This window comes from Egretta garzetta, unplaced genomic scaffold (assembly GCF_000687185.1).
Source record: "Egretta garzetta isolate BGI_Z169 unplaced genomic scaffold, ASM68718v1 scaffold79, whole genome shotgun sequence".
In the NCBI taxonomy this organism is placed as follows: Eukaryota; Metazoa; Chordata; class Aves; order Pelecaniformes; family Ardeidae; genus Egretta; species Egretta garzetta.
In genome coordinates, this window is record NW_009260791.1 from 5,346,404 (window position 1) to 5,370,004 (window position 23,601).

The window sequence follows — 23,601 nt, forward strand, 5'->3', positions numbered from 1 at the left end:
CCCCTGCCGGGCCGGGAGCTGGCGGTGCCGGCCCATCCCATCCCGTCCCGTCCCGTCCCTCCCCGTGAGCAGCGCCAGGGTGCCGGGCCCGCCGCTGCCTCTTAGTGACGGGACGTCTCACGTCACTTCGTGGTTTGACGGGTGACCTCTCCCGTCAGAAACCGCAGTCTCTCTAATTGCCGTGTCTTAACAGTTAATGGTTCCGAATGGGAAAGCTCCTAAAAGATTACTGTAGGTTAAATCGAAATAAATGATGGGGAGCTTGAACTTAGCTTTGCCTTGGTGGTAACAGACTGAATGAACCACACAGGGCGTCTCAGTAGGTCGGAATTTTTAAAGCATCTTTGCTCTGTGGTACTTAAGTTGAAACACCTACGTTAGGTTTAGTAATGGCTATGAATTATTTAACAGATGTTATGGTAGTGGTGGGAGGCCCTTATCGGGAGAAGATTTTAGTAACAACTTAATTATTACCGTAAATAATTTACAGATTAATTCCTTTTCCACTGTGGAAGCGTAAGTGTAGCCCTGTGCAGGCAGTAGAAACATACTCTTGCTTCTGAGTGAGGTCTGCAGGAGATAGTATAACCTAATACATGTTTGTGTTACAAAAATACTCAGAAGTGGACTCTCTTAAATACAGAGGCAGTTCAGTAGCAGCTGCTGACTGATCTGAAATTATTTTTTTGAGCATTTCACCTCTAATCTGAATAGAATTGTGTATTATATTTTCTTCTCACCCCAAAACTTGCTAGTAATTGTCTCTGTTTTCAAACAAAAGTAATCCAAAATTAAAAGCCTGAAAATTCAGGCACTGACTACTAAGAGTCTCAGTTTTCTTATCTCTTAAAGCAATTAAAAACTACGCTAGCTTTTGAACAGGAGCACAGTGCTAAACAACTTGATGATCATACACCTCTGATTCGTAGGATTACTGAGGTATTGAGGACAAATACTATGTGTTGAGGACAAAATATCCCATAATTCTTCCTGGTGAAAATGCTAAATGTAATTAGTGAAGAAATAGTGACTGTCATTTTACCCAGCTGCGATGCTGTCATTCATACTGTTGTTCTTACAGTGTTAACATGAGTGAAAAATTGAACTCTTGTAGTTATGAAAAACATAAAGAAGAACAAAAGAAAAGTTTCCTGAGCTCTCAGCTAGGGTACTTATCGCAAGTTTAGTTGTTTTCAGAAATACATTAAACACTCTAGTTTCTCTTCTTCAGTAGCTTACTTGTTCTCCAAAGTTTGCTGTATATCTAGCATGTCACTGGAGAGAGCCTAGTGATTTTTAACAATATTTGGGTGCATACAGGCAATTGCAAGAGACCAGTTTAGAGTTGCTACATCCCCTCAGTAGAGTTACAGTAGTACAGTGCAGAGTAAAATTGTCTTCATTGGCATTTGGAGTGTGTTCTTTCCATGACAACAAACCCCTTGTACTGTGCACTGCACTGACCTGTGAGTAGGGGTCTGGTAGCTCCATCTTATCTGAGAAGGCCCTTTTAATTGCTCAGTCATGATTGTTTCCTGTTGTTGAGTTACACTCTTGTCTGCCAGCACTTGAGTTCTGGCGGATTTAATTGTGGTGTTTTACTAGCTTACTGACTCTAGCAGTCCATCTTGTATTTTTGACTGAAACTACTGATTCCCCATTTCCCTTTTATAGGGATGAGTGAACATGTGCCAGATCGTTAGCTGTCACAGTTTGTGATCCATCATAGTAGTTAAAGTTGGATTTATGCTAGCAGGTTGGACTGCGAACAGGAATATTTCTGGCAGAGGAATTTTTTTACTAGGGCAGTTGCTTGCAGCAAATCGACTAGGAGGACATCTGGAGATAACAACTCTTAAAACCAATATGACTGATCATGAAAAGTTCTTCAAACTCCAAGTTACAGTCAGTGTCTTTCATAAAACAGTTTCAAAGGGCTAAAATGACTTATGGTCCTGTAAATTGCTACAGAGTAGGCTGTGGACTTGTAAATATACAAAGGCTTTGAAGTTACCAAATCACAGAATTTATAAACCTGCTTGTCATGGTTCTAGTAGGTAGAAGGATGTGAAACACTGAGAAAACTAATTCTGTTGTGCTAGAAACATGTTTGTATGCAGGAGGGGTTTATTCTTTACTTATATTTTTAAAAGTGTCTATGAGTTTAAAATACCACTGGCTTCTAAATTATTCTAAGTCAGAAGCCCTGTTGTTTTTGTGCATTGTACCACCTGGACAGTCACGTGCTATGCAATGGAGGCACACATCAGCTGATTCTTTTTGAAAAAGGAGGCTTATTAGGAAATTGCAGTTGGACTCCTACTTTGTTTCATTGCGATGACTTAACATCTATGTCTTAACTTTTTACCCTGTCAGTGGACTGTAATGTAGTGTATAGCAGATGCTGCTCTAGAAACTTTGGGAAGAAATTCATGCTTCAGATGATCACATGTGCTCAGTGGCTTAATTCTTAAAGTTTTATTCTTACTAAATTCTAAATACATTCTTGGTTTTGTAAGGTGTTCAAAACTAGTATTTCTTAAAACAATACTTTTTCTACATCCTGTGTAGTTTAAGTACTAAACAGGAATAACCATTTGTGTGAAAATAATCTAAAATACATTATATATCTAGTCAGACCATCTCATTTGCTATGTAATTTGGAATCTTAACACTGGATTTAACAAGGCTGTTCTTTGACTAAAGAAGGAAGGCTCAGGCTTACAGTTCTTCACGTATAAAATTGTGATAACACTGGGGTTTAAAACTAATGTGGAACAACTTAATATCCACTGCTTTGCTGTCAGAGTGGTGGAGGCATTCTTGTCTTCAGTTCTCATTGTTTCCTCATACATTGTGCGGTGGATTCAGGAAACAAATGCGTATGCATTCTGTGTTCTTGTCCATAATACCTGATGCCCTTAGAAGTTAAGGTATCTTCAGACCATATGTTAAAGGTCACTTTTGTCACTTTGGAATTCTGTGTCTCAAACAGAGTACCTGTAGGTCCTCTTGATTTTAAACAAAAATTTTATCCGTGTTCAGAATTTGGGGGATCACTTAGGGGTTATTTGGTTGGAGAACAACCTACTTGGCTTTGGGTAATGAAAGTGCTTGTTACTTCAAGATCTTGAGAAGAGTTTTAGTGTACCAAAAAAGGCAAAGGTGGATGTGAAAGTGTGTATTTCATTAGTGATTGCTAACAATCAGCTTTGTATTAAAAAGTGAAAGTTTATTTTTAGCTTATAGAAGATACATAGTTCCTTTAAATAGAACTTCAGATTCAGTATGTGTGTTTCTCTTTATCGCTTTGGGAGTTAAATACTGCAATTCCTTGGCTAAGAGAATAGACTATGGCAATTGTTATTTTGAACTGAATTCATGTAAAGGAAAATAGTGTGATTTGAAAATGGGTTTGATAGTGGTACTGTGTAGTCTGGAGTTTGTTTAACCTCAAGATTTTTTTAAAGGTTTTTTTTAAACACTTATTTTTAATATAAAGCCTCTTTTTGATTAGCAGCAAGTAAAAATTGCAGGAATGTGGCATGGTCCAGTATCAAGACTTTGGTCATTCAGGCATAGCTTTGCAAATCTCAGAATAAAATAGATGAATTTACAGGAGACTGCTATCCTGGGAGCATGTTTCTTCCTACTGGTGGTCCTGTCTCTGTTAAAAGAAAAGATTTGAACGATTAACATGAACAGTATGTTTTCATAGAAAAGTTAATGGAATTGAGAATTGACTGAAGTTAAGAGATCAAATTAATACAATGAAAGTGTGATGAGGTAGTAAGAGATTTTTAATTTTTGAATATAATCTACAAATACTAGCTTACTTTGAAAATGACAGCTGCTTGAATTATAATTAATGTCAAACCTCCTCAATGTCCTCACCTAAAAATGGCGTCTGTATGAGATTGAGCATAATTGTTGTCCTGTGAAAGTCTTGTATACTTTTGTGACGTTAATACAACATAACAGCATAATTTTTTGTTGTGTTTGTTTTGCCCTCTTGAAGCTTAACCTTGGAGACGATATCGTGAAAGTTGTAATCGATTGGAGCAAGCTTCAAAGCACATCAGCGCTTCAGCCAACGTTGCTCTTTAGTGCACTTCAGCAGCATATTTTATGTTTGCAGGTAAATATTTCATTGGGCACATTTGACTTGACAAAAGTGATCGACTGAATGTACTTGTATTATCTAAACTGTAAAATTTCAGTCATTTTGATCTTATATTGCTACGTTCAACAGAAAAGAATGCAAAAGTATTATGTGCTTGGGATTCCACTATGCTTCCATAGGTACTCACTGATTTTTCAGATTAGCTGTGGGAATAGCCACTGTAGGTGAGCAGGCTGAATAAATGCAGCCTCATTGATTTCTAGACTTGCATTGTAAATGTGATACATTTCCATCTATGGTGGGTTATAATTAAGCAATAAGACACGGCAGGTGTGTGTCATGCTATGATAATGATTCCATGCGTTGGGTGAGTTTTGAGGCTCATGGAGTGCTTTCAGTGGTTCAAGAAGTGGCATTATCCCAGCATGACACATCCTGGAGTGTCTTACTGCAATTAAATATATTTTCAGCGTAGGTTTTTTTTTTTTAAAAGAGTAATTTCTTTGACATTAATGTCTCATCTTGCCAAGTAGCCAGTCACCATTACTGTCATTTCTTTTAACTGTTTGAAACTTTCCAACCCTACCAAAAGTATCTGTAATTTAGTTGCATGGCAGGGAGAGTGAGCAGTTTGTCAGCTGGTATCTGAACAGTGTTTTGACCTTGATAGTTCATCTGTAAAAGGTGGGGATTTGAATACCATTTTTTTGCTTCAGCTAGTCAATGAATTATTTAAAGTATGTAGTACTGAGAGAGTGAAAAAGGAAGTTCCTGTATTTGCTTGTCTGTAGGTAAAAGAAAGACCCTTTACGTTTTCCAGACATCCACCAAATCTTTGGTGTGATAAGCAAAAAGAGAAAATATGCAAAACGAAAGCAAGTAAAAATTACATCCAACTGTAAGAACACTGCAAGTAGGAATTTGATTCCGTTTCAGGAAATGTGATTAGTAAAAATCATGTTGTCTTTAACAAAAAAAAAAAAAAAAAAAAGAGGGAAAATAAGCAGTGTAATTCAGACTAGATGAAACTGGTAAAAATTAAAAAAGGGGGTGTGACACATATATGTCCTGAGGTTTTGTTATTACATCTTGTGTAAGAGTTATTGCAGTAGAATAATAAGCGTTTATTTTTGCTGCTACAAATGTCAGTGCATTCTCTCATTTAATTTCATGACCTAAGTAGATAATGAACCGTGTCAAGAAAAGCATGTGTTCAGGATAACGCCTATGTATTTCATGTCTGTGTTCTCTCATTCACTTGGGCAACTGCAGTTTCAAGTGGAGAATGTAGTGCTGTGGTGATAAAGTAAAGGCTTTACAGTGTGAAAGCATTGGCTTTCATGTTAAGGAGGAAAAATACTAAGCCTTACTGTTCTGAGTAGGCATTTGAATGACATGTTAATTAAGTGGCATTGGTGCCAATGATTGAAGCTTTGATTTAGCTAGTAACAGACCAGTAGCAGGCAGATTTTCACAGAAATTTGGGGGTTTTCCTATGCAAACCTCTAAAAGGCATAGGTCAAAAAGGCCAGGATCGTGGTGTGCACAGTATTTGGAAATATAGCGCTTTTTTTTCTTTTTTTATTTTCTTTTTTTTTATTTTATTACTGTGTTCCATCAGAGACAGGTGTTGTAATTCCTAAAATTATTTCAGTTGATCTGTTTCAGAAATTGTAATAGTACTTGGCTTTTTGTGTTTTGTTTTGGGAATTGTTTGGCTTTTTTTTTTTTTTTTTAAACCCTAACATACTTTTTTCTTTGTTCAGCCTCTTTTAGAAAAACTCCAGTCGTTGATTAAAGAGGAAAACGTAGGCCATGTTGAACCTGCAGGTAAAACAGAAGGCCAAACTTATGAAACGAGTTTAGATGTTTATGATGGTAACTGTCAGACTGAAGAAAAGTATGCGAGTTATGACTTGGGAGATCTGAAGGATGCTCATCTTAATTTTGATCCAGAGGTGGTCCAAATAAAAGCTGGAAAAGCAGAAGTAAGTGATTTACCTAAATTAAAAAAAATAAAAAAACCTTTCTAAATTTTAAATTTAAAGAATGAAATAGATATATGCCATCATGTTTATTACCTGCAGATTGACAGGCGGATATCAGCCTTCATCGAGAGGAAACAAGCTGAGATCAATGAAAATAATGTCAGGGAATTTTGCAATGTTATTGATTGTAATCAAGGTAACTGGCTAGCCAGACTTTAATCTTCATAGCTATTTAAGTTTTTTTTATTTTTTTTTTATTTTTCAAAAGCACTATTCTATATTTAAAATTGAAGTTTATCTTAAGAGTAACTTTGTTTTAAAGTTAAGAACTTGCATGTGTACTGCAGATGTTGTCATATTGACAAAAAAAGAAAGTAGTCACTGGATGACAATGTTTAATGCATCCCATACAGGAATATTAAAGCTATTACTGTGTTCATTTTAAGAACTAGGTCTTAACTCAGATGATTCTGTAGCTATTGTTCCCAATGTTTTAGCTAGATTTTCCTTCCAAAGTCAACAGAATTGCAATTCAGAAATGTCTTGTGAATTGCATATTCAAATTAAAGATAATTTAATGCTAGTTAAATTACAAAGAAGTATTTTTTGCAATCAATTTTAATTACTAGCTGCTTAGAATAACTTTTTCTTTTCAACATTACTTACACTATTGGTGTTATTAATGCACCAACTGGCACAATTGGCTGTATCTATAACTAAGCAATCTTAAATCCATCTGCTAGTCTGGATGCCATTAGCATGATCAGTAACTGTGTAACCAAATGTGTCTTAAAAGTGAAGACACTTTAACATACATAAGTAGTGGAGACATTTTCTAAGTACCTGTGAGCCCAGATGTGCATTGTCTCTGTGATGTACTTATGCTTTTAGAGATCAAAGCTTATTGTTCCATAAGCTTTATAGGAAGAGAGTTTAACTCCTTGAATATTAGTTGGAATGAAAATGACATCTGAAGTCTGGTAGAATATGCTAGATAGTAAAATACAGGTTCCTAAAATTGTTAATTACGTACAGAAGAAATCATGATAAGACCTTCCTTTGTATGTTCAGGCATAATAAAATGTGTGTAAAGCTTTGGTGTATATGAACAGAGATTAAAATATAAACATCAGGATAAACAAAGATGGTGCGTACTGTAGGTTTTTACAGTTAAACAAATGAAAGAAGTCACAGGCATGAGAATAAATGCAGGAAGGTGAGGATAGAGTGCTGATGAATAAACTAGACCAGTCTAAAAATAGGAGAAGAACAGTTTCAAAAAAGGACATAAAAACAGAGTAACAGTGGTAAGCAGGGAAAAGACTTCTATACAGGAAGAAAGAAATAAATTACAGAGAAATGCAGCGAAAAGTAAGAACCAAATAAAGTGTAAATTGGAAGAAATTTGGTCATGATCCAATAAACTTTTTCATACATGTGTGCGTACATTTATATAAGTGACTTATCCAATTAAAACCAGTAGGTCCATGCAAGTATGTGAAACTATTTATGATCAAGTGTTTATATAATGAATGAGGTATTTCTGATGTTTTTAATGTATGAAAAATTTTAATTAGATTTGTTAAAAGCATTAAAGCTGATGATGGCTAGAACACTTTACATTGTAAATACATAATTAGGACCTCACTTTTTATGTCATTATTATTATTTATTTAGAAAACAGCTGTGCCAGAACAGATGCAATTTTCACACCCTACCCTGGATTTAAAAGCCATATAAAGGGTAAGCAACTATTTTAATACCCGTTTATTAAGAGTGTCCAGATAGAACGGCACTGATGGGTGACTTAAAAACTTTTTATAGAATGCTCAAAAAATGCAAACTTAACATACTAATTTTTGATTCTAGTGAATACTTTTGCATCTTCACTTACTTCTCCAAGGTTTTCAATCCCATAACTGCTTCATTAAGCTGGTGGTTATGCACTAAAGACCAAAACAAAGTAGCTGGTTTTCATTGTCTGAAGGGAAAGATGCAGAAGACAAAGCAGGACAGAGAAGCTGAACAATTCTTAGCTTTTCTTCTAAGGTGAAGCCAGCAGTCCAGTGAAGGAATTGAGATTAAATAAAATGATCTTCTATTTTTTATAAGTTGGTGTAAGTATGTTGAATTAGAAAACAGTTTTGAGACACAGTGCTGAGTTCTGAGACCTGGATTTATGGGAAGTGGCAAGCTGGGGAACAAGCTTACCACTGCACTACCTTTTGGAATGGAGTAAGTAGTGTAGAAATGATTGTCCAGTGGTAGTTATGTATAAAAGATTGCTTGTCCATCTGCAGCTCTCTAGGTGTACACAAATTACTCTGTTTAAAAAAAAACTAACAGAATCTCCAGGATGAGAGTGAAAGTAACCCTGTCTTCCGTTTTTGAGAGCGGTATCCACTTGATATTGTTTCTAGAAACCAATTCTTTATTCTGAATTCTAGAATTCAGAATAATACTGTGAAGCATGATGTTGGGCATAAGCATTAAAAGGTCTGGTGAGCTAAGAGGGAGATGAGGAAGTGAGTTTGAGTTTAGAATTTTTCACTGCTCCTTTCAGTAGTCACATTTTTAAACTGAGTGCTAGTTTACAACTTGAATGGTAGCGTACTACAGGAAAAAAGAAAAGTTTGCACTTCAAGTAACTAAAACCTGAACAGTTCATAACTGAAACATGAATAACACTTAGAAAGGCATTGAAAGTAAAACCAGCATAAACTGAAGCAAGAATGTAACATGTGGCTTTCATGAAGTACTGAGTAAGGTGTGTGCTTCCATGTCTGGAGTTGCTGACATAGTCATTAAGTCTGCAGTACACCGCAGTAGTCCTATCAGGAAGGACTTGAGAAATGACCGTGATTTAAAGAGAAGTGACCAAAATCTTCTGATGAAGGCATGGTTCAGCAAGGGGAAAAGATAGAACCAGAAGCAGCTGAAGGGTTGTTAAAGTTGTTACCCGAATAATAAAAAATAGGAGGGAACTTCCTTGTTGGGATTTGTAGCGGTTCCAGCTGAAAGGTTGTTAAAGTTGTTACCCGAATAAATAAATAAATAAAAAAAATAGAAGGGAACTTCCTTGTTGGGATTTGTAGCGGTTCTTCTAGTTGTATACCTCCACTCATCTTCATGTATTTATGACGCTTCCTGTAATATTGGGTCTGGCTTCTTTGCATTCACAATGGCTCACATGTGCAACTGCTGACAGGTTTTCTGCTATTTATCAGCATCTGATACTGTCATTCTACATGAATGTATGAGTAATTCTTTTACTTTGCATATGTAAAGTCCTAGGTTTTTGTTTAGTTTAGTTATTCATGCAGAAATAGGAAAATACTTTTACTCGAACCTTTGATCTTGATGTGTGTGGGACCCTTCACATGAGAGACTGGTGTGAAATCAATTTAACGCAGGTTTTCATATTTTAATATTTGGATTGTTTTAGTCAGATGTACTTTGTGTTTCATGTGCATGTATGTTAAATTTGTGTTCTCTTTACCTAGTTTCTAGGGTAGTAAATACATATGGACCTCAGACTAGATCTGAAGGAGCACATGGGTCCAGTCACAAAACCAATGTACCCATTCATGATTGTGGAAACCAAGCTGTTGAGGAGAGACTGCAAAACATTGAAGCACACTTACGGTTACAAACAGGTTTGTATCATGTTTTAATTTTTACATTGGTGTGCCAGTTTGTACTACAGTTATCACTACTGTAGTAAAACTGGGCGAGTCTATAAAAACCGTGACTGTAAAAAACAGCGGATAGACCCACTGAAGGGTTTAGTCACTCCAAATACTACAGTCTAATGTTTAGATTCGTAAAACCAAAATGGAGCCCAAATTTATGGCCAGATTAGGATGCCAAGTTAGTAAATCTACACTTCATGTGGTGGCAAACAAGAGAGAGGCACTTCAGAATGGGATTTAAAACTATCTGGAATATTTGGAGGTAGGGGTTCTCCATAGCTAGTGGAGTCCTTCTGCCTTGACCCACTGAACAGGAAAAGCTGAGGTTAGGACTTGGTCCTGCTTCACGGACACCTTGTGGGCTGGGGGTAGGATGAACCGAAAAGACAACCTGAAACCTTTTCCTAAAGGTGGATGATTCTTGAAATACAGTTAGGTGAGAAACATATTTCCTGGAATGTGGGAAGCTCGTTGTCAATACTTCTCTTTAGCCATGCCAACATGAGTCCACGCCTTTCACTAAAATAAATGCCATAGCCACCAGGCTACTGACTTTTTAAGTAGTTGTTTTCCTCACCCCAGCCCCAGTTTTCTAGAATACATATCAATGAGGTACTTATCAAGGAGGAATCTGTATTTTTCCTGAAAAAAAGTTTTCAAAACAGAACAGAAGCCCAGATCCTCACCTAATAAAGTGAATGTTCTATACATCACACTGCAGACACACACTGACTTTTTTGTCTTCTGACTACTGAATAGGTGCTAATCCGTTCTCTAAGAATATGGTGAACATTGACTAGATTACTCAATTCCTATGAATGCATACTGGATCAAAGTCCTCTGGTGGCAAGGAGAGTAGAATATTCTGAGATACTCTTGAGGCAGTAGTCAGAGCTTGTCACTTAGCTGTATAGCTGTCTCAAAAATAAGGTGTTTTTTGTGCATGGAGATAGAATTTGCAAGTGGATGGTTGGCATTAAGATTACAACATGTAGTTGCTTTGGAGTGTATGCATATCAGAGAATGATTGGGGGTAGCTAAGGAGGGGCCCATGCTTCCAGGTTGTGCCTATAATAGGTGACATAATTTTGTTGGAAGGAATAGGTCAGCTAAACTACAGTATGAGGGAAGAGGATGAAAGCATGCAATTCCAGCTCAGCTCCTGTCCAAATCAGCATTCCTGGGGAAGGTCTTAGGATCGTTTGTTACTTAGCCCAGCAGACGTGCAAAAAGTATTCACCTGAGCAGGTAACCTGCCTCAGCTACCTGCTCGCCAGTTGCTGTTTCTGATAAATGAAAGAGTTGTTCCTGACTCACCTGCTGTTTTTCAGAAGAGCTTCTTCTAGTGCTAGTACTGCTCTTTTCCCTTTACATTAAGAGACAGCAATATTAAGGAGAGTGAGAAGTTAGCTGATTTAATTAGTAGCTTCTGAGAGATGAATAGAGAGCAAAACTGAAAGAGGGAAGCTACATGCAAAATCGCCTATCTGAAGTGAGGAAATAGATGAATGGCAAAAAAAGCCCATTAGTGCTTATTTCAGTAGTTTGTGGGATAGAATTGTCTTACCTAACAGACCTAGAAATAAATGGAAATGAGTGGCAAGAGAAGTAAAAGCTTGCTAAGGCATTGGTTGTCACTGCTGTTCAAAACCAGACTATCATTTTAATTGGGATACCCAGTAGTTAGTTGTGATAAACCGTGATTGCAGTTTATAGAATACTGTGTAGCATAAGTAAGGTGTTTTCTAAGGCTGATCTTTTGATCAGTTCTGCTCTTACATGAGGAAACAAGGCCAAGCTGCTGTAGTAGAGCTGCAAACAGCAAATGGATCTAGGTGGGCTTTTTTGGTTGCTGTTGTTTTTGTGGTGGTTTTGTGGTGTTTGTGGGTTTTGTTGGGGGGTTTTGTTTGGGTTTTGGTTTGGTTTTTTGTCTGTTTTATTGGGGTTTTTTTTCAAAGCTTTGCTATTCCAGTTCACACATGGATTCCCCGTCCTTGCTTCTCCCATCTATGGCCAGGCAAATGCTATTCTTTGTCAAGTGCAACTCATACCTGTGTTTTAACCTCTGATGCTCAGCGCAGATAGGTTTCCATTGGAACAATCTTAGATACCAATGCTGAATTTGTGTGTTGCCTGCCATCCCATCTGCTCCCTCCTGATGCTGCTGTTTTGAAGTGGTAACACTTGGTGTATGACCAATGTATTGTAAGAGTGATCATTAGTTGTTCCAGGGACCTTGTCAGACATACTTCAACCACTTGCATAAAGTTATCTATTGCCCTCACTGACTGTACTGGCTTATTAATCAGGTTTTATCCTGAATCATATTAATTACTCTTCCTTTTCTTTATCCCATCCACTCATTTTGTTTCAGCTATAGGTTGATAGCTGGACTCGAAGAATTCACCTGTAAAACTTGCTATATTTAGTTTAAAAAGTTATTCAAGCGCTTTTCCTGATTTCTTTGTATTTGTGCTGGTGTATTTAGGTGGTCCTGTACCAAGGGACATTTATCAGAGAATTAAGAAGCTTGAAGATAAAATCCTTGAGCTGGAAGGACTGTCTCCTGAATATTTTCAATCTGTAGTAAGAAATTCTCTCAACTTCTTTTAGCATATCTAAATGCATTTGGGACTTTGATGTAGAGGCAAAAACCTAAGGACTTAGAGGGCTACTTTTGATAGACAACTCTGGCTTGGTGTAATGGTTAAATTTCATGTGGACCATCTATGTAAGTTCATATTTCTACCTCATTTCTCATTTGAAAGAAAATATTATTTGTTGGGAGAAAAAATTTGCAGCCACCCAAGCTTAACTAATTTGTAAGAGGTGTATTATAGAGGTTGGATTTCTACCCCCTCAACCCCGCCTTAAAATCTGAAGTGTTTCTAATGACAAGAAGATTGACTTCAGTTTTGATCTTGATGCAAATCATTAATGGCTTAAATAAGCTGAAATCCTTTGGGCTTGTACGTGATCTGATTGCTAAAGATCAGCTATGTGAAATAACTGTTCCAGTAAGATTAGAGAGTAAACTCTTTAAAAATCGTTTAATGTGATTTTATGACTTAGGTTTCTTTTTTGCTAGTTTTCTGTCTCTGAATAGTAAACCGTGTCCTTCATTCACCAGAGGAGATTAAGACAAAGAGAACATTAGTTGTTACTACATCAGGCTCTGCTTGGCTATAGAAATTTCTTGTGTATTATCTTACTTTTCCTTCTTTCCCCATGTAACAGTTAAGAATGCCTCTTTTACTGTTGACCATATTTTAATTTGTATCCTCTCCCTGGAGAGCAGCCAAAGAAGAGTCAGCACTTAAAAATAAGTACCAATATTATAAATTTTTGCTTAATTTTTTGTTTTTGTTGGAGACCATTGAAGTCCTTTTATTTGTGAAGCTATTTCTTCAAGTTGCTGAAAACTAGGAAGCTGAAATTTCCACAGAAAGTGCTTTAGGATCTTCTCTAGAATGGTATTCTGGGAAACATTTGTGATGGTGGCAATAGCAGAGTAGTAGAGTGCATTTTTTTTCCCCAAAAGTTTTGCATAAATACAAGAAAATTTTAGAGAGAAAAATATTGACTGTTTCAAAAGCTGGATATTGGTCTTTGTTTTGTCTGAAGGAAGCTTCAGTTAAGTTTATAGTTGTTGGCTGCCAAGAGTGGAGAAGCTTCAATAGCTTCTGACTGCTCTCTACTAGTATTTCTCATGACCCAAAGTACACTTAATTATAAAAAGATTTCTTTAATCCATGGAATGGTGGTTAGTGTTCTTTCTGTACTTTAAAGACTCTTGTCAGTGTTGTTACAGAATTACTTGTGGTCCTCTGTCAGTGCAATGTTAAGTCTCTTGATTATGTCTTTTCTTTAGAGCTGTTCTGGCAAGAGGAGGAAGGTTCAACCTCCCCATGTAAGTGCTGTTAACTTTTGTTTACCTTAAGTTTAGGATGTTTTGGGTGAAAAGTAATCAGAAATTCTACAAAACAAGTATCTTAACTTCTCAGAAATAGCTGCATCAGTGTTGGATAGCTTGCTGGCAAAGAAAGGGTGGGAAGGACAAAGAAAGTGTGGGAAGGACAAGGAAAGTTAATGGGTGTCACAATGAAATGAGTCTTCTAAGAGTCTGTACTAGGGTAGGTTAGTGTTTTCAGCAGTTAGAAGGATGACAGAATAAAGTAAATCTGTAATGATTCTAATCAGGCTAGGGGTGTAACAAGCAATTTGTGAATTCTGATCAGCCTCCTAGTAATGGCTTCTGGTTTTGCTTCGTGGTTTAGCGTGTTTTGTTTGCTTGGGTTTTTTATTCACTTTATCAGTTTATGAAGAGACAATAAAATGGATGGCTTAGCAAAAGTGTTACAGAAAGACCTGACGTTACAGCAAGTCAGTAAGACTTGCTATTTTCACACCACCATCACATGAGGGAATGCATTAACAGTGTACCTTAGGCCTCAAGAGAGAATTTCTCATCAGTGAGACCATAGCTGGAACACTGTCTGCTACTAGCCATCACACTTGGAGACAGACGGGCTGGGGAGAATGCTTAGAACAGGGTGTGGGCCATTAGAGGCTTGAGGAAGTAGGCTTGTTTACATGATAAAAAAATCCTCCACGGGGTGAAATATTTTTATAAAAAGGATGATGACCAGTTCTTTGTGTAGGAAGAGATCAAAAAAAATCGTCAGGTTAAGTGGGCACAGAGGAGATTGATGTCGAGCAATAGGAAAAAAAACCCTCAGTTGTTGGGCAATAGGAGAAAAGCCCTTCAGTTGTAAAGTCGGGTTCTACAAAATCTAGATAGTCTGGTCCAGTGTCTTACCATCAAAGGATATTTGGTTTTTTATGAATGGGTTAAACAAGCATCTCATGGAAGTAGCATGGATGTATTGATCCATGATTAGGACTGTCAGTTTCTTCTAGGCTTACATTCTTTTTCTTTTAAGTTTAAATAGCCATAGACTAGATTCAGACAATTCTGCAAAAGTATTTCTGTCATTTAGTGCAATAGGCAGTGACCTCAAGTATCAAGTGCTAGGCCACTTCTCTAGCAATTACAAGATGTAAATGATTGTGGTTTTTATTTTGTTCTTTTAGCAGAACTATTCATTGGCTGAACTTGATGAAAAGATCAATGCTATAAAACAGGCATTACTGAGGAAAACAAAAGAAAGCAAGTCCAAGGAGGCTGAGCGGCTTCTTCGATAAAAAAAGAAAAATCTTAACGGAATCCTCATCATGCTTTACACATACCTAAACCGTAGAGCTGGATAGGATGCACTGGGGATGACTTTAGCAATGAAAACAAAGCATGCATATAAGCTCCTTTTGGATGATCTTGAAAGCTTGCTTTCAGAAGAACTCATTTTAAAACAGTCTTATTAATGAAATAGTTACTTTAAAATGAAGAATGTTTTAGGAATAGCATTCTAATAATCCAGTTCCTTCTGTTATAAAGGAGGATCGCAGCATTGTTCGTATGTGGAAAGTCTTAACCCACATACAAAAGCTACATTTCATGGGTAATTTTGATGATTGAGTATTCAAAAGGTCCGTCTTTTGAATACTTTTCATTTAAGTAGTTTGCATAGACTTGTGAAATAAAATGAAATACTTCTTCATAACTAAACTGTCCTAGGAAAAAAAAAAAAAAATAAAAAAACTTGCAGTATGCATGCTTACCTGCATTTTTTGCCATATTTGTCACTGCTTCCACAGCTGTTAGAAATGCATCAAGTTGCATTTCTGTTTGAAAGATGGTAATGAAAATCCTATATGTGTAAGCAGAGACACCTGTTCTTCACTTCCTCAGTGCCCTGTAGGAATGCAAACTTCATACCCTCCTAACAAACTTAATGTATTCTAAAGACCACTCCAGGGGAGGCTTGGAGGAGGGTGCCAGCAGGCACCAGCTTCCCTTCCTTCCATATGCATGCTTACATGAAGCTTCTGAAGCATGCATGCTGGGTATGTAGCTTAAATTAAAGTCAGACCTTTGGCCACACACTCGAGTGTGATTTTGTTTGTTTTGTTTTTTTTTAAATAAACCATTTTCTATTTATACCAGTTCTTTAGTGTCTTTGCTGTCTCTGTCTTTATTACAGTTTAGAAGAAAAGTAGCTGTTACAGAGGGAGCCTTTTATGTTAACTGCGCTGCTTACGGCAGGCATACCATTGGTGCCCCTGTGTCAGGCCCTGCGACAAGTGTTACGAACAATACTTACTGGACAGTCTTGCACTTTGAAGAACAGTAGGCGTCTTCTGTGATTCCCTGTTCTTACCTAGACTAACATTAGTTGCAGCGACTGCACCTGTACCAGCAGAGGTGGGAGACAAAGCTGCTTGAGCTCTGGTCTTAGCTTGAGGAAAGACAACAGTATAGTGGTTACCTGTTCAGATGCTTAGTGTCCACTGAGGAAGCGATTAACCCAAGCAGTCATGAGTGCCTCAAATACAGTGTTGGATACAAAGAGGTGTTTTTGCAGTTGAAGACTGTGACCTGCCTGTGTGTGGGACAGTTACTCAGATTGTGTGCCTCATATCAGTACAGTATCCTACAGAGACTACTTCTGTTTTGCAAAGTGTGGCCATCGTTGAAAATCCTAACAGCTCATATTATGAGGGGTATTTTGGTGAAGCAGCATAGTGAGCTGTAACTTTTTTACCTCAAGTAGATAAGCTTTACTTGCTGTTTAGAAAACATTTTTTTTATTTTTTGTGCTGTGTCCCAAGAGCCATAACTCAAAAGAGCACAATGTGGATGTAATCGGGCCTAGCACCACACACTTCACACGGTCGTACGTGGAAGAGGGGTGGGAAGTGGCTGTTACAACTGGGGACAAGAAGGATAACCACAGAGATTTAGGTTTTTATAAATCAGTAGTCTCCACTCATATATCACAATTCAAGTACTGGTGGGACATGCTGGCTAAGTCTACTGCATTTGCACTATGCAATTTCTCTGGAAAATTCTGGAGTGAAGACCCAGAAGATACTAAACTGGCAGATACCTAGGTCTGAAAGATTTGTCTAATATTTTAATATAAACAACAAATAATTAAACAAGTGCTTATATTTATATATGTACACAGAAAAAAACCCCCGAACCCTTCAGTCCTCATCAGGGGTCGGTTCTTGGAATAGATTGCAAACACTGCTGATTTCCTCAAGGGAGGCTGGTTACAAAAAGACTGCATTAGCAGTTTCAAAGTGGCTTTTTCTGTAGTGAATTGCCTGCTACTTGAAAGATCTCTTGCCATGGGATTCTCCTTCTCCTCTTTCTCAAGATGGCAGCAACATAGCAGTTAAGGGTTGAAAGCATAATGAAGACGCATTGTAACAAGACAATAGCTAAGGAGACAGCAGAAGTACTCTGGATGGTAATTTATTAGCCCTATATACTTTATCAAATAAATGCTACAGGTACACTTGAAAAATGTCAAGGTATTCATCTTGCTTTGTTATTAGACCTTTGCCATTCTTTGGTTTCAAGTTGTTAATTTCTTGTACACTTAATGCCAATGTGCATGTCCTATAAAAATTCATGGGAAAGGTATTCTCTGCTGTGAGTTGCGCATTTCCGACACAGTTGCATATTTCAGACAGCTGCCAAGCTGTTGGAAGTCTCCCTTCTTCTGCTACGTGACTTTCACGCATAGAGAGAGGGGTGGGGGAACAGGACACTGCTCTAGTATTCAGTGCTGCTGGTCTTACCAGTTTATCCTTCCTTGCCTTTTGTCTCTCTGGGATTTACCTTCTGCAACTAAATGCAACCCATTGCCCAATGTATATCACAAGGCTGAGATGAAATTCTGTGACCGTTTCCCACACATGTCCAGTCTATATATATTAAAATTGCATGTAATTACAAATAGCATTGCTTAATTAACTTACCCAGAGAAGGCTTACCATTGTTCTAGTGTACAGCTATTCCACATTATCAACACCAACAGGCTTATTCTGCTGTAAACCAGCTGGAAAAGAAAGAATGGCCACGATATGTCCTGCTGGAGAGAGATTACAAAGCATTCCAGGCTGCCAAGGCTCTTGGCTGAGCTGTGTCTCTTCTGTCCTGATGTTTTCAAGATGAATGCCTTGAAGGAAATGCTTAAAACCTCTGCAGCCAATCAAGAACTGAAGGGATAGCTTGGCTTCCACTGCGAGAAGTCAAGACAGACTTGTATCCCAGTTGCAATACATAAAATTTCACAGATAAAATGAGACATTTTGTCGTCTTATGCTTACCTGAGAGCTGATGTAGAGATCTTTCAGGGTTTTGCCAGAGTCCAGTAGCCTGTGCTCCACACTTTACCTCAGCAACTAAGGGCTTCCCGTTACATGATAAAAAAAATTCCTACAGCACTGTAAATTTGGCATTAATTATCTGAGGAAGATGTCTAAGTGCATCACTTTTAAGCCAAGAACATTTGTCTCCCTTAGGAATGCTTCATATTGCTGTTTAGCACCTTGCACGAGAGATGTAGTAAAACATTGGAGCTCGTGTTACCGTGCAGTTCTGCAATGTGTGCATGATCGGTTTCTTTGCTTCAAGCTCCCCTGAGTAGGGAGCGATTCATCTCTAGGAGGCTAATTTCTTACAGTTGAGTGCAGGATTTTAATAAATAAACCCAAAAGTGAAGTGCCCTTTTGAACAGCCCTCGTATCAGCAGGTAATATCAGTAATTTAGGAAACTCAAACCATTCACCATTCCACCCAATGTATTGTGATCAGGGCTGGATTATTTTTTTTTAAAATACATCAGAAGTTATCTCTTTTGTTTTAATTAAGACCTTAACAACACCACTGAGAAATTTTAACCCTGGAATGCCAAAGATACATTATTTGAAGTAGTAGTCAAAATACTGAATAAAATTACATTTTTGATTGATGAATTTACAAAACATTTGCACCACTGAGAACAAACAAAACATTTTCTACACTAACACATGCTGAACCATCCTCTCCTGAATGAAGACATGGGGAGGGGGCTTTGAAGAGGAAAAAAACTCTCTAGAAAGTTGCCCTTACAGATACCTTTTTCCCTTCCCCCATAAAAGCAAGTGTTTCTCCTAACCCTTTCTGCTGAAGACTTGCTGAGTACTTCAGGCTTGCGTAGCTGGAGGAATCTCTCTACCCTGATTTCAACCGTGCTATAACGTGAACCCATAAAACCCTCTCACAATTGCTTGTATCTCAAAGCATGGCAGAAAGTGCCTGAAAACTACCTGCAGCCCTGCAGCTTGCTGAGGGTCCAGGCAACCTGTCCAAAAGCGTTGGGCGACATGGTCTGCGTTCTTATGGCTAGGAATAGGATTTGCTGTCCTGGCAGATAATCTACCCCACCCAAGAGCAGCGAGACCCAACTCAAGTGGTCTCCAGCAGACAAGTTTTCTTGTCATTGCTTCCTAGGATATATGTATTTGATTTCTTCTGGCTCCAGGAGCTACCTGATGAAGGAGAGGTGGGAGTATGTACCATAGAAAGTCTAATGATAGAGAAATAAGAAAAGACAAAGAGCATTTAAACAACTGCCTCTGTAGACCTTCTAATGAAACTGCCTTGTCATGGACAAAACACTTAGAAGTAACAATGAAAAGAATAGGCATTGTTTGAAGCTATTATTTATAAATCATCTAAATTTTTAAAGGTTAATTAGTGTAATTTACCCATCTTGGTTATTAAAAAGGGTTATACATGAACAATGAACGTAAGAGTTCAATCCATTTTATTTCCACAGTTGATTCATCCACATCTGTTTAGCTTTTTATGACCATCTAATTGATTTGTAGAATTCTGTCCAGTACAGATGGGCTACTGTTCATGACTACTTTCATACCGTTTATATTATTGTTGCTCTGATTTTTATTCAAGGCCAAACAGAGGGGAATATAAGAGTGTGATGTTCACCTAAACATAACAATGACATTAAATTTCTATTTGGCTCCGAGACAAGAATAGATTTGTGGAGACAATCCACTATGAATACAAATAAGTTGTTTATACATAAATATAATAAGAGTTCTTACTTAATTATGACCTATTTTACCGGTTCTACAATATATTATTATGAAGTTTTGTAGCAACAGCCAGGCTAAATAAATTGTCACAAACTCATATGGCTCAGAACTAGAATTATACCCCTACCAATGCTTGTGAGAGAATAAAAGCTATGCCTCTGTAGCCTGTTCCATGGTAATTCTGGTAAGTCTCTATGCAGTCTATCTCATACAGCTGTACGTGCATATGCTACATTATTTTATACACAATTTATACATACAGATTTTTGCATTTATGGAGACTCTTCCACTTCCCTTTGAGTCGTCAAAACAAACCAGCTGGCTAGATGTTTTCCACCAAAGAGTCTCCTCTCTTGCTGTGAAAACACATGGGATGAGCAAGTCTTCACCAAGCACTGGCCTGTAGAGCTAGCTCTTGCTCTGTTTCATTTCTGAGCCTTCTGGGTAGTTTGAATAAGCTGCACTGGAGTTGAATTTAGGCAGAAGAATTGTTATCAACCCCAGACCTTCAATCACTGAAATTCAAGGAATGAAGAAAGTGCCCTTAATTACCCAGTAGTCCCACCACTGAGATACCTACTCGGAGCTGCACATGTGTAACCTGTATGTAGAACAGCAAGAAAGCAAGAGGCATGCAGAGTTAGTGCAGTAATGAGAGGTACGCTTTCATGCCAGTCATTTTGTACGCCTCATACCGTAGATGTTTGCTTAAGCATGCCAGCTGCTTTGCTTCGCCATCACACAGGGAATTAGTTTTGTGATCAATCACAACAGCCACCAGTAATAAATCTGAAGAAAAGTAGCAGGGAGTTTTACTGACCAGATGCTTCTCTGGCCAAGAGGGTATGTAGCATCAAACAAGCTCAAATCCTGAACTAGAGCATTTGCACAAAACTTGTGAAGGAAAGAAAATGTATGGATTGTTGCCTTCACATATGCATTAATTTTTTTCATAATTTGATGTCACCAAATAACAGCATCATAAAACAGGAGCAGAGGGCAGAAAGAGCCTTATGTTTAACGCAGACTAAACCACCGTTGTGGGAGGGCAGCCTGTTCAAGTGACACAGCTAAGCAGATTTTATTGCCTGTAACTTTGGTTACAGGGTGCAACAAGAAACCTCATGCTTGCCTGAGTCATCTACCACAGCTTAACGTGAGACAGCCAAATACAGGTATTCCTCTGCGGTGGAAAATCTTCCCAGACACGCTGCAATAGCTTATGACAAAAACATTTCTTACATTGTGGAGATGAGAGGGATCCTCTTTTAGAGTGAGCACTCACAGTTCTTTATTATTACATGTCCCAAACAGCAAAGAAGGAAAACCACTGCAAGATGGACATGTTTTGGAGTATTTAAAAACCAGAATGTTAAAAGTTGCTGATGCTAAATGCTTCTTGCCCATGGAGAAACATTGCTGTTATACCCTTCAGCACAGGTTGAGGAAGCATCAGTTCAAAACCCACACTTACAGGGAGTGTTTCATCTCTGCTTTCATTTTATGACAATAACACATCTCAAACAACAAACTGTAAACTCCACTTTAATGCAGTACAATAACATTTATGTATCTGGACTTTTAGCTGTGCCAAAGTGTTTCACTGAGTGCCTCTAATGCAATTACAAGGCAAGCAAGCAGCACAGAACGAGAAAAATAGGTATAGCAAAGGTGAAAAGCTATTTCAAATGCAACTTGAAACAAGACAGAGAGTCAACAAGAGACAAAATAAGATTGTTCCAGGTGGTGGAGCTGCAGAAGAGAAGACACTTACCCAGCACAGATAGCTGAGAAGGTGGAGAAGAGACCAGGGTGATAGAAGATGGGCCAAAGGAGAGTGTCAGAGATTGACCTTGCAGGATGCTACACAGAAGGGTTGTTAGCACAGAGGAGATGAAAACAAAGAAAAAGCAGTTTGACAGGAGAGGAAGGAACCAATTCTGGTTATGTGACTCTGACAGGCTGCTGCTGAAGGTTACACAGACCCCAAGAAGTCTAAAGGGTATCAGGTCATTAACCGCATAGAGGAGAGCTGTTTCCCTGCAGAAGAAAACCAGACTATTAGTCCCTCAGACCATCTCAGTGCAAAAGGTGTTTCTGACTCATAGCGACACAGAGCCCCACGATTCTGCCTGCAATGGCTACAGGCTCCAGGAGCTGGTTTTCTTTCAGTTAATATCAACGTTGTGTCTCATAACCAGGGTTCAGGGCTCTTGGAGAATTAATTATGGAAGGAATTGGCTTCACAATATAGTTTTTAAGGGGATCGCTATGGTCATTTTTGTAACTCCACAGGTTTGATTAATTACAATATATTTGTTACATCCTTTCAATTTGTCAGTCACCCAGAATCTGCTGCATGACAGCAGTGAATTTTGCCTGCTTGCTTCCTTCTGAGGGAAGAGATTTACTACAGCAAGAGTTAGAAAACCAGGTTTACCAGGTAGTAATCACCAAGAACATAACATACCTTCATAGCAACAGAGAAATCCTGCCATCCTTCCACCATCTAAGACTCCTCGGTATATCCCAACAAGTTCCCTATGACTGCAGCTGCTTTACATTTAGCTTACTCTCTCCCATTCTTAACAATTTAGCTATGTAATCACTGCTACCTTTCCCACCTGCTCTCCCTTGCTCAGATCACTGCCCTCATCCTCCCTTTATCTGCCATGCATTTGGTGATTCATTTTTTCACTGCTCTGAACATGTGGAGAAGCCTGCTGGGATAAAGGAAGTCCTCAGACCGCTGCTAAGGTGACGTGCAGGTCTCTGTTTTACAGCAAGGCACCCTGGTTTCCCATGGGGTTCTGCAGTTGACCAGATGTCAGCAAAGGCTTGACATACAAGGGGGTAGAAACACTGAAAAAGAAAGAATTCAATTAGACTAAATACAAGTGTGTATGTTCTGGGGGAAAGGAGGTTCTCATGGTTGCAGTTCTCTGTTGAGATTTAGCAGGGACTGGTCCAGTGCCTGTCACATCCACAAGTTACTGATGAAGCTCTGTGCAAATCATTTGATCTTTCCATGCCTTATCCCTCAGTTCCCTGTAGGTAAACAGGGATCATAAGGACTGGTTGTCTTACAAGCTTGCTGTCATGATATATCAAGAAATGCTTGGGCTGTGTTTGGGTCCTGCACTTAAAATGGTGCTATCACATGTATCTGAATAATATGTATCTGTATGTATCACATGTATCTGACAAGAATAAGCACCCTTTCTAACAGCATCTTGTTTTAATAATGCCACAGAGTAAAGATGCCTGAGCTGTACTGCATTCTGCTGCTGCAAGACTTTAGGTAAACTGGTCCTGCAGCTGCATGCAGACAAACACAGCTTTGCAGCTGCTGAAGCCAAAGAAGTTCAGGCAGAGTACGCTGCAGGCGGTTTCATCGTGAAATGTCGTTGCAAGCTCCTCGAACCATCATGCACTTTTGCCAGTCTCCACTCTCCCCCCTGGGTCTCTGCCCGGCTCAGGTTCCTTGTCCTCCTCGGCCCGGCTCCCAGGCTGGCCCCAGCGCTTGGCATCACCGCCTGCTCGCCGCCCGTCCTCCAGGTGGGTCCAAGAGCAGGGGCAAGACTTCAAATGGGAAACGCTTCTAAGCAGCATAGAAAACATTTTGTTCTGGTTCGAACTTTTCCATGTGTGGCTGCTTAAGAATTTATAGTTATTTTGTTCCCTTTTTTTTCCCCCAGAAGATTCAGTAAAAAATTTTTAAAAACACCTTGTTCTCTTAAGAAGACATAATTTCTGAAAACATTTCTTTCATGGAAAATTAATT

At 38.4% G+C, this 23,601-nt stretch overlaps 1 protein-coding gene across 1 annotated transcript in view; it reads left to right on the forward strand.

Moving 5' to 3' along the window:
* LOC104133250 (MAP3K12 binding inhibitory protein 1) overlaps positions 1-15,810 on the forward strand; it is a 45,259-nt gene extending 29,449 nt beyond the window's left edge. The window contains exons 2-9 of the mRNA XM_009646621.2: positions 3,917-4,138; positions 5,890-6,111; positions 6,211-6,307; positions 7,789-7,854; positions 9,615-9,767; positions 12,292-12,389; positions 13,675-13,713; positions 14,898-15,810. Of these exons, the coding sequence (XP_009644916.1) occupies positions 3,917-4,138; positions 5,890-6,111; positions 6,211-6,307; positions 7,789-7,854; positions 9,615-9,767; positions 12,292-12,389; positions 13,675-13,713; positions 14,898-15,008 (1,008 nt within the window). The 3' untranslated portion in view covers positions 15,009-15,810. The remainder of the gene's footprint in view (positions 1-3,916; positions 4,139-5,889; positions 6,112-6,210; positions 6,308-7,788; positions 7,855-9,614; positions 9,768-12,291; positions 12,390-13,674; positions 13,714-14,897) is intronic.
* Positions 15,811-23,601: the final 7,791 nt, after the last annotated feature.